Below are 16,627 nucleotides of genomic sequence, written 5' to 3' on the forward strand. Positions count from 1 at the left end.
CTGTGTAATTTTAACATTAATAGCAAGCAAGCAACGTCACGCCTTTTATCTCCGAAGGGGTAGGCAGAGGTGTTCATTACGACACGTAATGCCGCTGTACAATGTACACCCACTTTTCACCATTTGTGTTATAAGTCCCATGTAATAGGGGGTGAGCCTATTGCCATATACTGGACACAATTCCAGACTCCGTGCTACTACTGAGATTTTTTCGAAAAACCAACCAAGACCCCAGTAATACTTTGCCTGACCCGGGAATCGAACCCGAGACCCCTTGTTCGGCAGTCGCACTTGCGACGACTCGACCAACGAGGCAGTCTTTAATTTTAAAATTAACATTAAAGTTTAACATTAATATGTTTATGTTTAATGTGCATAATGCACCTGTTTCCAAATTGTACATGGCGGGCGGCGAAGTGCAAACCCAAGTTGTTATCATCTGCAATAATATCATCTGGAGGCACGGTAGTGCCCTTGGCCAAGAAGGACCTCTAACATTTAGTCTACCACGAAAAAAAAACAATTCAACTTTAAAAATGTTTATAATAATCAAGAATACATGTAACTTTTTTATTATTTAAATGTTATAATAACAATATATTATGTAAAATAATTTTGAAATACTACAAAAATTAGTCTCCAATGCAATTTCAAACCGTTTTTTTTTTTATAATGTAACATTATTTGTTAACTTACTAAAGAAATTATTTTTATTTAAAATTCTTTTAACAGAATGTGTCTAACTGCCATACTCAGAGTCATTTAATGATTACTTAACCCAGTCCTTAATAATTGTTTTCGGAACAAGATCGTTACTAAGGAACAGTTTAAGTAATCATTAAATGTCTCTCAGTGTAGCAGTAAACATTTAAATTCAACAAATAAAAGTTTAAGGTATAAGTTCTGAATTATTATATTCGTTTTTTAAACTTACTATCCAGAGTATATTCCCGAGAACATTTGCTCTTTAAGAAACACTATGTGGAACAAAAACGGTCGATTAGCATGGAATATAGGAAGACCCAACTGTTGTGACAACTTTGACATTACCGCTCCTGCAGATGGACAAAAGAATAATTCTTTAAAATATAATTAAGCATAAATCGTCATAATGTATGTTTTTCTACTCACATTACACTATCAAAGTATATAACGTTCAAGGTAAAAGTTATATTTTTAAAGATATTAAAACCTTTTTTTTATGAAACACGCCGGTAATTGAGCAGACATATTACCTGATGGTAAGTAATCGCCGCCGCCCATGAACACTTGAAACACCAGAGGCGTTACAAGTGCGTTGCCGGCTTTTTGGGAGTTAGGAATTTAAGGGTTGTTGTTCGGGAATCGGGGATGGACCACCTTGTTGTGGGGTTTAATTGCTACCTATCTCTTTCGCACAACCTGATATACTTTAATAGCAATGACGTCACAAAACATTACTTGGTCTTTTTTTCTTCTATTTACTGAACAAGAATTCAACTTTCGGAAACATTTCAATTAAATAAATGTTTTGTTTAAATATCTTTCCTTTTTCATCTAGGTATTTGTCTACATACTGATGAAGATGTAATGAAAGTACAATCAAGAAATATAGTTAGTCTCGCAAAATGAGGTTGATTTAATGGTTCTGATTAAGTTTTTGAAATAGCTTTGTTAATATGATTAGTACTTATTATATTCCTATAAATATTGTGTTAATTTTTTACAAAATTCTATATTATAATGTATAATACAAACATTGATAAAATGTTGAAATACATTATATGTATTGTGAATTATACCAAGCCTAAGTTATCCTTAAACTTACTTACTTATGTATACATATACATATCGTCAGTACTTTAATTCCTGAAGGGTAGGCAGAGGTGCACATTATGCCACGTAATGCGACTGTACAATGTACACCCACCTTTCACAAATAGTGTTGTAAATCCTATGTAATAGGTGGTGAGCCTATTGCCATTAATTACTTATGTAAGTATTAAAAATAATTAAACACAGGTATTGAAAAGTAAAAAAGCAACATAACAACCAAATGATTTAGTTTATTTATTAAAACATTCAATTTGAATCGTGAAACGTGCCCACAAACAGTTGTTCCTTATTGGCTATGACGATGAAGTAAAACGGACAGGTTGCGTTAAATTTTATACGCTTTATTGGCACAGAAATTCCAACGATAGCTAACACTGAAAAATGTAAAAATTTTGGTCAAACTTTAATATAACTCGGAATATAATTACAAATACAAAATTTTATTCCTAAATCGAACTGCCTATTGCAGTAGTAACATCAATCGATCCTTGAATAGGCCATAGTTAGGCCGGCCTTATACATATACAGTATGGAGATCACTCATATGACTTTAATGAAACCGCAAGTATTACTAATCTACAGAATTTTTCAATTGAGTGTGAAAATAAAAAAAAATAAATGTTTAAACCAAATAATTATTAAATTAATCAAGTATTAAATTCTGTATGCATAGTTCCATGTTCCTTGATCACAGAAGAGCTGTAATATTGTAGGTTGTTCAGGAATGTTACGGACATGTGGCGCGATAATTTCAGAGCCGTATTTGTAAAGAGTGAAAACCGTATTTGAAGAGAGTTAGCTCGAAGAGAAAAATCCTATTTTGCTCATTTTGCGTATATTGTCAGCAAAGATGATAATAAATATGTGGCTTAAATTAAATCATAATAAGAGGTTTTCCCATACGGTATGTATGTGTTCAATAAAAATTGGACATAATCAATCTATATATATAATTCTTCTGTACGTGTGTATGTCACTGAACTTCTCTTTAACGACTGGCCCGATTTTGATGAATTTTTTATGTGTGTTCAAGGGGATCTGAGAATGGTTTAGATTCACAATTTTGTCCGCTGGACAATGTTTTTTTAATTAATTTTTAAGTTGTTGATTTTGGAATGTTTTACATCGGATCCGACGGACGGCGCTACCATCGCAGTGTCAAATATTAATGACGTTAGATATTGTCATAACATTTGAATAATAATTTTCATCAAAAAGGTCCAGAATGTTTTAGTTTATTAAAAAAGTTTAAAATTTTCAAATTAACGTGTAGACAGGACAACGTATGTCGGGTCCGCTAGTAATCAATCTAAAACAATTTGACCAACGACATAATATGCGACTAAGACGGGCTAGTTGATCGACAAAGTGTCATTCTTGGTGGCCAGTTTGTCTGTCTAGACTAACCCACTACACAGGAGATTTTATAGTGCACAAGTGTGTGCGCGAACACATGTAATACTGAAACACTGGCAAACACAAGAAAATCATGTGATAATCAAAAAATTAACTATGGACATGGGCAAGTAGAATAGTAAAGTTAGATGATAGTACAAGAATATTATATAGATCAAAAAAATAAAATCACCAAAGCACTTTCAAACCATTTATTTATAATTTCACATAATAATAATATATCAAGCGACACATTCCTTAGTTGAGGTTTAGTTTTATACTGACAACTGATTTAAAGTACGCGTCCACAGGCCCGCATCGTACGCATCGCACGCCATGGATTTTAATTTGTCTTGTATAGAAACTTATACAACTTCGTCCACTAAACCGCATCATCGGCAATGCCTATATGCGATGCGTACTGATGACGTCATACGGAATGCGTACGATGCGGGCCTGTGGACGCTTACCTTTAATGAACAAAATATAATGATGTACTTTAAAGATCGATTACTGCCCAAAAAATATTATTTACTATCCAGAATATACTCCAGAGAACATTTGCTCTTTGTAAAACACTATGTGGAACATAAACGGCCGATTAGCATGGAGTATAGGAAGGTTCAAATATGAGAGCTGCTGTAATCCCGCTACTGCAATCATGAATGCATATATTCAAAGTCAGATAACAGACGACAAAACCAAATTACTTACTACTACTTAAAAATCAAATATTGTGTTTTAATCGTAGTAGGTACCTATATTTTCGAAAAAATTGCAATAAAAAATTTTTTTTTTTATAAACGAATAAAATAACCAAACAATTAAGATTGTCATGCATGTCTCGTCACGCTTTTTATCCCCGAAGGGGTAGGCAGAAGTGCACATTACGACTTGTAATGCCACTGTAAAATGTACACCCACATTTCACCAGTTGTGTTTTAAGTCCCACCCCTATTACGTTCCGGAGCTGCGGACTACCTAGCGGGTTTACCGGGGCTCCGGGTCGAAAAGCAGGAGAAGGAACGGGGTGGTTTTTAGTCAGTAAGAGTCTGACACTCCCTCTCGCCTTACCCAAGGCGGGAGAAGTCATAGGATGATTTTCCCCCCTCAAAAAAAAAACCCTATTACGTTATCCTATTGTCATATACTGGGCCTAATTCCAAACTTCGTGTTACTACTGAGAAATTTTCGAAAAACCGAAAATAGTCCAGCAATACTTTGCCCGACCTGGAAATCGAACCCAAGACCCCTTGCTCTGTCGCACTTGTGACCACTTGACCAACGAGGCAGTCATGCAATGTTAGTATATTAAGCAATAGCAAAACAAAGAAGAAAAATTGAATTAAGAGATAGTCAAAAATAAGGTATAAAAACCCATGAATTCTAAAAAGAGAGTTTGAACAATGTAACTAAAAAAAATTGTATTATCGGAAATTATTTCTCTTAGACTTGGCTCTCGTTTCACAGTTATGTTTTTGTTGTAATACTTAAGTAAAAGTACCCTTTCAAAATATTCAAATGTGTTTTGTACGGAAAGATGACAGGTATGTGTGATACCTATTTTGTAAAAATCTTAATACTTTGACTGCCAAAAAAATCTGTTGAAGGCAAATCTTTCGCTAGCCCCGGTAATTTTTGCCCAAATTTAGTGTATCAAATAAACGATATACGACATTTCAAATCAAAGTATTTTTCTACGTTTTTGTTTAAATAAGAGAAATGTTTAAACTTCGTTCCAAGGTTTATAAAAATATATCAGTTTTATTTATTTTTTTATTAAATATTTATTGCATTTTGTTTTCAAACTTACCCCTATTTCATTTTCATCCAGATCCCATCAGCCGTTTTGACGTAATTGAGTGACAAACATACAAACAACATCACAAGTATTCGCATTTAAATAAGATAGATACTTAATAAGTGTATTTCGTGTAATGCATGGAAAAATAATATTTGTTACTGATTGAAAACTGCTAGACCGATTTGGCGAATGTTTTAGTTGGTTATTAATTATTATTTGTGCAAGTTCAGAGAAGGTTTAAAAGATGAGAAAAAATGTTTAAGGCGGTACGAAGTTTACCGGGTCAGCTAACAATTAATATATTATTAGGTTTAACAACAAGTTATTGAAAAAAAGTTAAACAACCTAAATCATTTTTTATGGAATAAGTGGCAAAGGAGCAGACGCGTTGCCGGCCTTAAGCAGTACGCTCTTTTATAAAAAAAATATGTTACCTTAAAAGTAAATACTATTTCTATCAATAGCCAAAATAACAAACAAAAATACCTCACGGAATTGGTACCAAATAATACTTTAAACGGGTATTGTAAAATATAAACCAACATATTACCAAATAACTGAGTTTATTTCAAAATAATTCATTTTTTACAACTCTGAAATGTGCCCACAAACAGTTGTTCCTTAATGGCTGTGATCATGAAATAAAATGGATGATTTGCTTCAAATCTCTTTGGACGTATACCAGCAGAAGTCACTATAATGGTTGCTGAAAAACATTTTAACAATGAACAGTCAACACCGGTAGTTACTATACAGGACAGTACTCATTAGTTGGATACTGAACTATTGAGCAAGCATGGTGATTAATGCTCAAACCTTCTCCGTGTGCGAAGAGGCCTTTGGTCAGCAGTGGTCACTTAAAGGCTGTCGCCACTTAAACGTAATTAAAAATAAACGCACGCAGAGGTGAATAGCTAGATTTTTTCAAAGATAGATATCATTCCTGTTGGAAAATCTAAGGTAGCTGAATACAAAATCTTTAAATATTATTTATTTTTTGTGTTTACAAAATTCCTATACAGAACATATTCCCGGGAACATAAGCTCTTTGAGAACCACTACGTGGAACAGAAATGGCTGATTAGCTATTATAAAAATCAAACTACAGTAAACTTTAACATTTAAATTTATTAATGTTTCCGATAATTTCCTTGAAACGTTCCCACAAACAACTGTTCTTTAATAGCAGTGACATAAAATAAAAATGGACGGTCCACTTTAAATTTCAATTTTTCTATATACTTTATTGGTTGTATAACATACACTGAAAGCACAGACTACAGTCAGGGAATAAATCAAATGTGGGAGAGTCAATCGTCGGCACGAATAGGCCGGCTCAACCAGAGTGATACCACGGCTTCACAGAAAACCGACATGCGAAACACGCTTGCGTTCTGTTTCGATATGTGAGTGAGGTTATCGGAGAGGCCTATACCCCCCTTCCCAATCTTCCCAAACTCCGATTCCCCAACAATCCTTGAATTTCTAACCCCCAAAAGGCCAGCAACGCACTTGTAGCGCCTCTGGTGTTTCGGGTGTTCATGTGCGGCGGCGATTGTTTACCATCAGGTGATCCGTCTGCCGGCTTAATGCTTATATCATGAAAAAGGAGTTGTCCAACCAAACAGAAGAAGTAACGTGGTATAGAAACTATTGTTATTACTTATTACAAAAATAATTACCAGAAAATTAAAACGAAGATAAAAGAAATAAGAATAAATAAAAAATAATAAATATTTACACGAGGAAAACAAAACTAGAATCTGGGGGCTATAATATGAATAAATATTATTTCTAGCAGTACCTAGTATTCTTCTAAATGGCCCATTCTGCCAAATGTCTACATTCTACCCATTAATAGGTGATGTCAGATTAACCAAAAATGTGTATGTAATCAGAAACTTAATATATTATTAACATCTACTTTACACTGATTTGAAATGTCGTTTGAGGTCGCGTTTCATATTTTTTTTACATTGCGAGCTTCTACTACTTTCAATTGAGAGTGTGTTTAAATAAAAGAGTTGTTCATTTTTATTTAATGGTGAAATTCGACCTGTCACTCAATCGATGTATGAATATAAAAAAGGGCTTAAAATAGCAAAACAATTACTTAAAAATCCAACGCCTATAGACCATAAAGAATATGACGATAAAACAGTGAATGTGATACAAACTGAAGTAAATTGAAATTTTGATCAAGTGGACGATGATTTCAAAGGTTATATAAACATTATTAGTGACACGAAGAAACTCACCGATATTGATTTTGCTACAGATTAGTATCAGCCACAAGCAACAGTAGTTAGTAAATAGATATGTTTTGAAAGTCCCATGATTGAGAATGAGGACCTTTTCCTCTAAATGATTTACTTTTTTTTCTTACTACATTGTGTTCGGCGATTTCAGTACCCTTAGTACGAGTTTGCTTTACTTTTAATGAGACCTAAACGACAGCGCGATCTGCGCTTTAATTGGCCGGTACGAATGAAGTAACCAATCAGAGCGCCGAATGCGCTCTCATTTCGATCTCGCTGAACGTAAAACAAACTCGTACGAAGCCCTTTGATGATGATGATGACTATTATGTATAAATATAAAAATATAAAAACTCCATAGATCTACCTCTAGACACTGAGATACTCGTATCTATTCATAAAGAATAAATAAATATGACCAAGGTAGATGTTAGATCTGTTTTAGAAATTTAAAGTGTTGATATTGTCTTGTATATTCTTACCTGAACTAGCCGCCGCTTCAGTTCCCTTCTCATTGACTTCTATAACAGCTTTATGTATGGCTTTAGAAACATGAACGGTTTCGTCATCAATTATACCGGTCAATTTTGATTTTTTTGGGTCAAATATTGAACGTACTCCGACCTAAAATTAAAGTTTAATTTGGTATTTAGTTATAAACACTTAAGTCTAGGATTGTATTTGTATAAAAGGCAGTACCCTTAGTACGAGTTGGTTTTATGGTCCGAGATCCCAGAGCTGTCAGACATATCTTATTTTTACAAGCATTTAACCTTCGGCTTACAGTAATCTTGTAGACAAAATCGCCTTACAAAATTGTATATATGGTGCCCCTGTAATGCAAAACAGTAGTACAAATCATCATAGTTTTACCAGATAATTTGCACGAACGTGATTACCATCGTGAATGTTACAAATGTTCTACTGCTTTGCCGAAAAGATATTTCTCTCCAACCTCACATATATTGCTATTACAATTTTGTAAGGCGCACTATTTTTTAGAGCTTTAAAGCGTCTGATAAAAGTTTTGGTCCATGGAAAATGTCTGATTTTTTTAATATTATTTCAGAGTAATATTCTACAAAACATATATAAAAATCAGACATAAAAATTTAAGTTAAGTGAGTCTAATTTTTAGTTACCTTTCTCACCTGGTACCTGCGCAGGTGTCACTCGGCAAGCTTTACAAACATTAAGGCATTAAAAAGTATATACAAGACTACTGTAAGCCGAAGGTTAAATGCTTGTAAAAATAAGATATGTCTGACAGCTCTGGGATCTCGCTCTATTACGTTTAACAAGATCGAAACGAGCGCGCGTTCGGCGCTCTGATTGGTTGGTTCATTCACGCCGGCCAATGAGATCGCCGAACGCACTTTCGTTTCGTTGTCGTTCAACGTAAAGCAAACTCGTACTGATCATCACAGCATCATCTTTACCCTTGTATAGCAAATGTTTATTTACTTTAACGAGTAAAACAGCGAAAGAGTGCTAGTGACTGCACGGTTAACGCGGTGGCTGGGCAACTGGCTGCCGTGGAACGTGTAGCGGGCTTTTGCAAATTATTTTTTCTGGTCTGGGTGTCACGTGTATGTGAAATTGTATATTTGTCAACGGACCCATGACTGTGCACAAAATTCTATAGCGGAGTAACAGCTTTTATTTTCAAAAATAAAAGTGTAAAGTTTGTTATTTACATAACGCATTATATTCTAGTGTTAATAATTAATTATTATCAACTCACCTTTTTATACAAATCACCTAGATCGAAATCAGTTTCAATTTTGAACTTAGGCATGCACAATATAAGGTCTGCTTTTTTCATTTTCTCCAAAGCTTGGTTTAATAGTTCAGGGGCTAGTTTTAAAGCTCGTAGCAGTACTGGAAGACCATTCTTATTGTATGGAAGCACAACAATCATTGAAGATTGCCCTCCTTCGTAAGGAATTTCGACGATCTGTTTACAACGATAAAGAACTTTAGTTTAGAATACAGCTTAATTCAATCTGTCTTATATCTTTAATAGATTCGTTCAACCCTTTTTTTAAGGGAGGAACGTCATTATAAAAAAAATCAAACGATTCATTTCAACAATTCATTCAAACGATTGATTTTAACTAAAAAATGTTTTAGGAACCTTAATGACTTTTTTAAAGTCCTATCCAAAGACACCCATCACGGATACATTAGTAGAAAAAAAATTTTTTTTTAATCAGTTCCATGTATGGAGTGCCCCAGAGTGGTTACCAGAATACACCAAGCTACAAAGTTTCAACTCAACGGTTTCGGAAATAAATGGCTGTTACATACGGACAGACAGACATGACGAATCTATAAGGGTTCCGTGTTTACCCGACTGCGCCAGAAGGAGGGTTATGTTTTTCGAGAGTATGTATTTTACCATTTGGCTACGAAACCCTAAAAAAGATTACCTGAGCGTTCAAAGTATCACATTGGTAGTAATTGTATGTCCCTTCCCGAGACATCATTGGTATACGGCGCGTTCCTGATGCTGAATGAAAGTCGTCTGTGTATGTCTTGGTGAATCGTTCATGCCAAGTTCCCTGAAAATTATAATTTCCATTATTATCAACCAACAAAGAAACGAATAAACAAAACAAAAATCTTTGCGACTAAAAAAATCTTTCTATCTCTGCAACTTTTATTGTTATCCGCAATAATATAAGAACAACGCACCAGTTACTTAAGCGGATACAAATTCATTTGCACTCGGCAACCCGGAAATGAGCTCAAACAATTAACCGGGCAATCCTTTTTTTGGAAAAGATGGGAAGGTATGTACCTACGTCAAACCATGTAAGGGCTTAATGAGGATAGGTTCGTCCTAAAATAGGCACCTAATGGAATGTGGGTCTAAAACACTTTTTGAACCTTTACCTTTCGCCAAACCAAATATAAACTTATTTAGGCCTACGTTTGTGTATTTCTGGGACAACCGGGAAGTAATGTGGTGGTGATAGAGTAAAATACATTTGTACATACTCTTACCACGAGTGTGGGTTAGGGTCATCGCAAACATAAAGCGTAAGGATACGACACGGCCTCTTATCTTTGAAAACTATACAAAAAGGCTGAAATTGCGCTGCCAGTTCGCGTTCCGCGCGCGCCTCAAAGAGCCATCAGACCACCACAGATGGGGCCCATTAGGGCTGATGCCTGATCCAGAGCTGCGGACCTCTTGGCCGTAATCGCCAACCTTGGCTATGGCCGCCAAGCTTGGCCATGGCCGCCAAGCTTAGCCGTGGTCGCGGTCGATTACGAAATATTTCATATATGTATGTATAATTGTATATTATATAATTTAAATAAAAAATGTTCTTTAAATGACAAATTTATCGCTGGGGTGGAATAATGCAGTTCAAATATGATATGTCTTTAACACAGAAGTGGATTTTACAGAGACCAAACAGCACTCTGATAAATGTGAAACTATAACTTTCTTTAAACTGCAATGTTCAGCCCACCTGTCAAGAGTCGAGGTTTAGTTTATATCTGGTTCAGTGAATTGCCATAAGCTTCATAACAATGATCAATTTTTGAAATAAAATTTCGTACTTACGTAGAAATAAATGGCGTTGACCAGAATAAGAGAAGTGTGTTTTGAAATATCCGATGGTTCAATCAACCTTTTTATTTTTCCTCGTGTTTTTTCTCTTACCTGAATTTTGAACATAATCTTAATTAAGTAAATATTGGTTACTTTACAACCGTACTCAGAGTTATTTAATGGTAACCCAATCGTTAGTAATTGTTTTCATTACAAAATCGTCACTAAGGAAAACTTTAAACAATCATTAAATGTCTCTGAGCGCGACAGTTAGTGATGATTTTATTATAATTGATGACTGTTTTTAAAATCTAACCAAGACTGGACTGCTGATTTTTGTAGCTTTGAATTGTATATCTTTATAATTGCCAATTTTACACCTTGCGATCTTTTTTAAGTTGGCTTAGTAAACTGAACTGCTGACCGATGGAACAAAAAAGTCCCAGATTGAAGGCTACATTTCAGCAATCGCAATAAAAAAATCAAAATGAATAAATGCACTGGTCAGTTATCCAACCTTACTTACCCAATTGTTAATCATCGATGCGGTGTCCGATGGTTCTGAGGTATCAATCCTCTGACAAGAGGACTTAAAAATTTGTTTAGTGTGTTTTTCAAATTTTCTGTTTAGTGATTTATCCGATGCAACATATACTCTGCTGGCCACATCCAGAGTAACTCCGGGCAGATATTGCATGTTTGTGATCAAATGTGCGAACGAGGTTTCTAACTGTATTGAAAAAGGAAACATTGAAATTGATACTTGTCTCTTCTTCTTTAAGGACCATTTTTATAAATAGTTGTAAGGCATTCTATATCTTCTTCCTATTTATTTTATTACTCTGTCTCACTTCAAATATCTTAGAGAACTAGTTAGAGTCTTCTTTCTATGTGCTATATGGAGTCGGAACCTGTTTCTCATGTATGAGTGTGCGGGGTGGAAACCTACTAACGGCAAACTATTAAAATATTTTTTTCCGAGTTATATCGTGAGTAAACCTGAGCTTGTAATTTCTGATTATAATTTTAAAATGGCCAGCATTGAGCAAGCGTAGTGTTTAATGCTCAAACCTTTTCCGTACGAGAACAGGCCTTTGGTCAGGAGTTGTAATCTGTTGATGTGATGTGCTGTGTGATGATGCGCTGATCCTAGGCACTTCCAATTCTACATCACTTGGAAGATTTACGAACTAAATAAAAAGTCACTTACTTCAGTGTGTACTTACTTGCTTACTACTTTCAAGACCTAACGCCTTTAATAATTCTCTTTCTGATCTTCCTTCTGCCCCCAGTGCCAATTTTCCTAAAGGCATTAGCGCAGACATTGGAGAACATATCATATTCCTCGCGTGATCCACGAACGCTGCTTCCTAAAATGATAATTACTTTTAAGCATAGCACAATAGAGTTTCTTTACAATCTAAAGGCAGTTTACCTATTTAAGGGTCTGCTATTAATTATGCATAAATACTGACAGATGAGTATATTCTAATTTGATGACCAATCTTAAATCACTTGTCCCATTTTACTAGCTGAACAAGCAGTTAATGTTTTAACTGCGTCATCATTTTCAATAATTTCCACCTCTAGTTAAACTTGAGCTACCCCTTTACGAAGACGCTATTTTTTTATGGGACGAGCTCGCCACAACCTCTCATACCGCTGCAACTGTAAACCAGGATCTACAGTAGATACAACCATGAAAACACCGAAAAACTGAAGTCCGTCGCGTCCCAGGGACAAGAATGATTGTCTTGGATCCCGCAACGAAATAAATCAGAAGAGAATACAAGGACGATAGTCCTATACTTAATAATGGTCCGCAACGCACTTGTGATATCTCTGGAATGCACTATGCAATTTTAGTTACTATACGGTGACTGTCTACTATCTCATGGACCATAAGCTTTGCTGCTATTAACATTACCAATAGTTATAAGTAAAATGCGCGAGCTATTTACAGAGTTTGAACTTATATCCACACTTACCAGAGCGAATTCCTTCCTCATAGTTCCTCTAAGATCCAAATATGTGTCGACGAACGTGATAGTTTCCGCATCGTGCTCTGCACTTTCCCACGATCTCGTTCGAGTCGCCTCTGTCGTACTGTCCTTGTCTGAGGACCTATGTTTATGTTTTTTCGCTGATACTATGACACCTAAATATATCACTGAAAAGATAGTGTCCGTTATAATCAGGTCGTCAAGTTTTTTAAGATTTCGGTGATTGTTTTATTGGTGCTCGGTTATTAGGATCTTCGACGGTAGGTAGGTACGTACCATTTATTATGGATTCGTATAGATATAGGGGCGTAGCTAGCGCCGTATCTGCCGTATCAATTATACAGGGCCCCCAATGGTGGGCCAGCTGTTGTAGCAGCGGTAAATCCCCTCTTTGAGTGGAGTAAGAGCCTGAACGAGTCACTCTCTCTCGTCTCAACTAGAGTGAGCCGAACGGGCAGAAAAGAAATTAAATGATTCCTCTGATCAAAAAATAAAAAGGCCCTAAACGGTTTTTTTATACGGGACTTCGCCAAGGCACGCTCCGCCACTGTGTAGGTACCCACCTATCCTCCCACTTTGCTTTTGATCTATACTATACGCATTACCTTGCATTTATTAGACCCGTAACAAAAGAGACAAATAAATATATACTTACAAATAAAGTATAGTCTCATTATTATATTTAATTAAATAGCCAATCCATGAGATTTAAAGAGACTACACCGTAAAAATGTACGCAGGATCTAAAAAACGCGCATCATTTTTTTTTAATCAAGGAATTCGATACTGTTGATGGAACTAATTAGCAATCTACGGCGAGAATACATAATGAATTTGCATTTGTTTTTGCGTCAGCTTTACCTACTCCAAACAAATAATCCATTATAAAACTATCCTATTAGGACATTATAGCTACCTAGCGCCATCTATTAAGAAAAATATGTAGGTACCTAGAGCCATGCTTCGGCATGAATGGGCCGGCTCGACCGGAGTGATACCACGGCCTCACAGAAAACCGATGTGAAACAACGCTTGCGTTGTGTTTCGATGTATGAGTGAGGTTACCGAAGGCCCGATTTCCCAATAACCCTTAAATTCCTAACCCCCAAAAGGGCCCCGGCAACGCACTTGTAACGAACGTAAACTGTTTGAACATCCTTAACGTACGATAGGTAGTACATGCCTTTAGATGTATTTGTACATAGTTACGTAATTTTATCTGTTCATCTTATTTTCTAGTAAGATTAACTAGTCAAAGGTAAACCGAATCAATTTAACGGTTCGCACAATGTCCGTTTTGGTACAATTAATCGTAGTAGTTATAACTGAGTTACACATCGGATCATTCTTTGAATATGTGAGGATGCAATTTTTTTTTGTGGGTTGAAAATCATCCTATATCATCCTATATATATACATCTCCCGCCCTGGGCGAGGCGAGAGAGAGTGTCAAACTCTTACTGACTAGAAACCACCCTGTTCCTACTTCTGCTTTTCCAGCCGGAGGTTCTCACGACTTCTTTACGAGGTCACGACGACCAGTTTACCCGTCTTCCACTAAATTGGGAACTGGCCCCTCTCCAAGTATGCGCTGTAGAGACCGATTAATCGAGGCCCGAGTGTCTCCGAGGCCAGGACTTACGCTTCGCCATTCAGGCCATCGGGTCCTGAGGCGGTGTTTTTGGCACCCTTCCGGCGCACCGCCGCTCTCAACACTGCCTCGGTCACGTCACCTCTGGAACGGTGTCATCGTCGTCATCGTTGTAGCCCGCATCGGGCACCGTAGGGGGCGGAGTCATGTAAGGAGGGGTGAACTCCTCCGAAGTCGGGGGAACAAGGTGCCAATCACCTCTATTTTTATTTTATTAAAGTCGCTCTTGCTAAAATGTAAGGCAGTTTGTTAAGGCAAGGCCTTATTGAATTTGAACAGGACTCTATTTTGTACTAATTGTAAACGAATTAGGTAAGTAATTATTTAGTATCACCGTTTACTATTTTAGGATAGTATACTTTATGTAAAGTATCTATAAATATTTATATTTTAGTTTATAGCATTGGATATGAGCTTAATGCAGTCACACATAAATGGTTAAATAAAATGTTTACTGAATTTATGCATCAAGAACTTTATGCAGAAACTTTTTTTTGAGTTGCAACACTGTCACAATTTGACACTTGATAGGAACAGAATTTGACAGTTGACAGAAGCTAAAACTTTTGTATAAATCGTTTGTCGTATTGAGTTTTCGACTTTTCGCTTGAGCAAACTCAAAACAGCATTTATTTTCTGTGTTAATGCAGATTTAGGTATTAATACCGCTGTGTACGTGGGAGACAACTAAAAGATTGTCAGTTTCTCTCACAACCACAACAAAATGATTCCAAGCGAGATTTTTGCTGAAGATTTGATGAGTACAGTTATCCGGTATGGCTTGTACATCGGTGCCGCTTTCCAAATTGTCTGTCTAATGGCCTGTGTAACTCTAACTGATGAACAAAGCGAACCACATCCATACGAAAAGGTAACTTTATTTCTTTAAGTTATTATTCGAATAAAACTATTAGAATGGATGTCCTCTTATTAGTAGGCACCTTGTTTATGCTTATTCCAATAAGATTGATAATAACATCAGTGTGTTATTACAATAATTTCATAGCTTGCATCTTGCATTTTAGAAATTTGGAATGTGCTCGAAATTCAAGATATGACAACCATCCAAATTTTTCTTAGCCTAATATTATTAATGAATGTCAAGGCAAGACTTAAAAAAATTCAATCTCATGGACAGTCCAGGAATGGCATGGCATTCATAAAATTCTTTTATATTATACAAATGTATAAATAATAATTTTACTCTAAACCTGCACCACATCTATGGTATCATTCATAGATAAAGAATATCACACAATTATATCATTATCTACAAAACTATTTCATTTAATTCCAGGCCTATACTGACAGTGATGAATGCAGTTCTGAGCAATCTTCACCAGGACACCGAGCAACCATGTCTCGAGCTCGTCGCCATGACAAGAAGAAAAGACGTTAAATATAAAATCTGATCAATGGAACCCACCGATCTCAAAACGTGTCTCTAACAGCTAATGTATACTTTTATGTATTAGATATTTTGATCTCTATTTTATTTTTCTATAATAATATTATTTTTTGATTAGAAATCAAGATGGAATGATTGAATGACATTGGAACACTAGTTAGAAGTATAATTTTATTATCGTTTTGTATTTGGTATAGTTGATAGATGCACTCAATATTTTGTTATAGTTGGGCCATAACAATGTGCAAACCAACCAAACAAAAACATATTGTGTTGATGTGGTATCAAAAGAATGTGTGGGATAGTTCTCACACAACTGACATAAGTGTGAGTGAGAGATCTGATAAAAACAATAACTTATGATACACATAACTCGTGTCCCACATTTAATGAGGGGTATAAGTACCACATGTAATGGCCCAACTATAGTTAGGTTTATCCAGTTTTTATTTCCATGTATGAAATAGATCTCTGCATAATAATTGTGTAAGTAGATTTTATGGACATACTGTGTTTAGAACAAGTTATAAGTTTAAAATGAAGTCTGTAAACAATAATTAATACTCAATCAGTAAAAAATAAAAATGTAATCAGAATCCACTGGACAAATTAAGAATACTCAATGAATAAATATGGCATGAGAGTAGACTAATCAATTTTGTATGTAAGTAAACTGTGTTGTATTGCATAATGGACTTACAGTCAGTTGCAGGAACGATCATTAA

General features: G+C 35.6%; 1 protein-coding gene across 5 annotated transcripts; it reads right to left on the reverse strand.

Annotated features, from left to right (window-relative positions):
* Positions 1-677: 677 nt before the first annotated feature.
* Positions 678-13,648, reverse strand: LOC118282160 (antichymotrypsin-2). Of its 5 annotated transcripts, none has more exons than XM_035603101.2 (9): positions 13,499-13,648; positions 12,829-13,010; positions 12,067-12,210; positions 11,367-11,570; positions 10,853-10,951; positions 9,705-9,836; positions 9,017-9,229; positions 7,755-7,896; positions 678-1,055 (listed from the first exon to the last, which is right to left on the reverse strand). In XM_035603101.2, the coding sequence occupies exons 1-9, from the start codon at positions 13,515-13,517 to the stop codon at positions 934-936; spliced, it is 1,257 nt and encodes a 418-aa protein (XP_035458994.2). In that variant the 5' UTR covers positions 13,518-13,648; the 3' UTR covers positions 678-933. The 5 variants fall into 5 exon arrangements, with proteins under 5 accessions (XP_035458994.2, XP_050557119.1, XP_035458996.2 ...); XM_050701162.1 differs by lacking the exon at positions 678-1,055 and adding an exon at positions 2,047-2,189; XM_035603103.2 differs by lacking the exon at positions 678-1,055 and adding an exon at positions 3,409-3,863.
* Between the last annotated feature and the right edge of the window lie 2,979 nt (positions 13,649-16,627).

The sequence above is a fragment of the Spodoptera frugiperda genome, chromosome 20, assembly GCF_023101765.2.
Source record: "Spodoptera frugiperda isolate SF20-4 chromosome 20, AGI-APGP_CSIRO_Sfru_2.0, whole genome shotgun sequence".
In the NCBI taxonomy this organism is placed as follows: domain Eukaryota; kingdom Metazoa; phylum Arthropoda; class Insecta; order Lepidoptera; family Noctuidae; genus Spodoptera; species Spodoptera frugiperda.

Bases quoted from the DNA above. Each gene is read 5' to 3' on its own strand.
- LOC118282160 (XM_035603099.2), bottom strand. The intron at 9,837-10,852 runs GTAAGTACGAAA...TATAATTTTCAG, and splicing joins TCAACGCCATTTATTTCTAC to GGAACTTGGCATGAACGATT. The intron at 6,279-7,754 runs GTAAGAATATAC...CTGTGCTTTCAG, and splicing joins TGAAGCGGCGGCTAGTTCAG to TGTATGTTATACAACCAATA.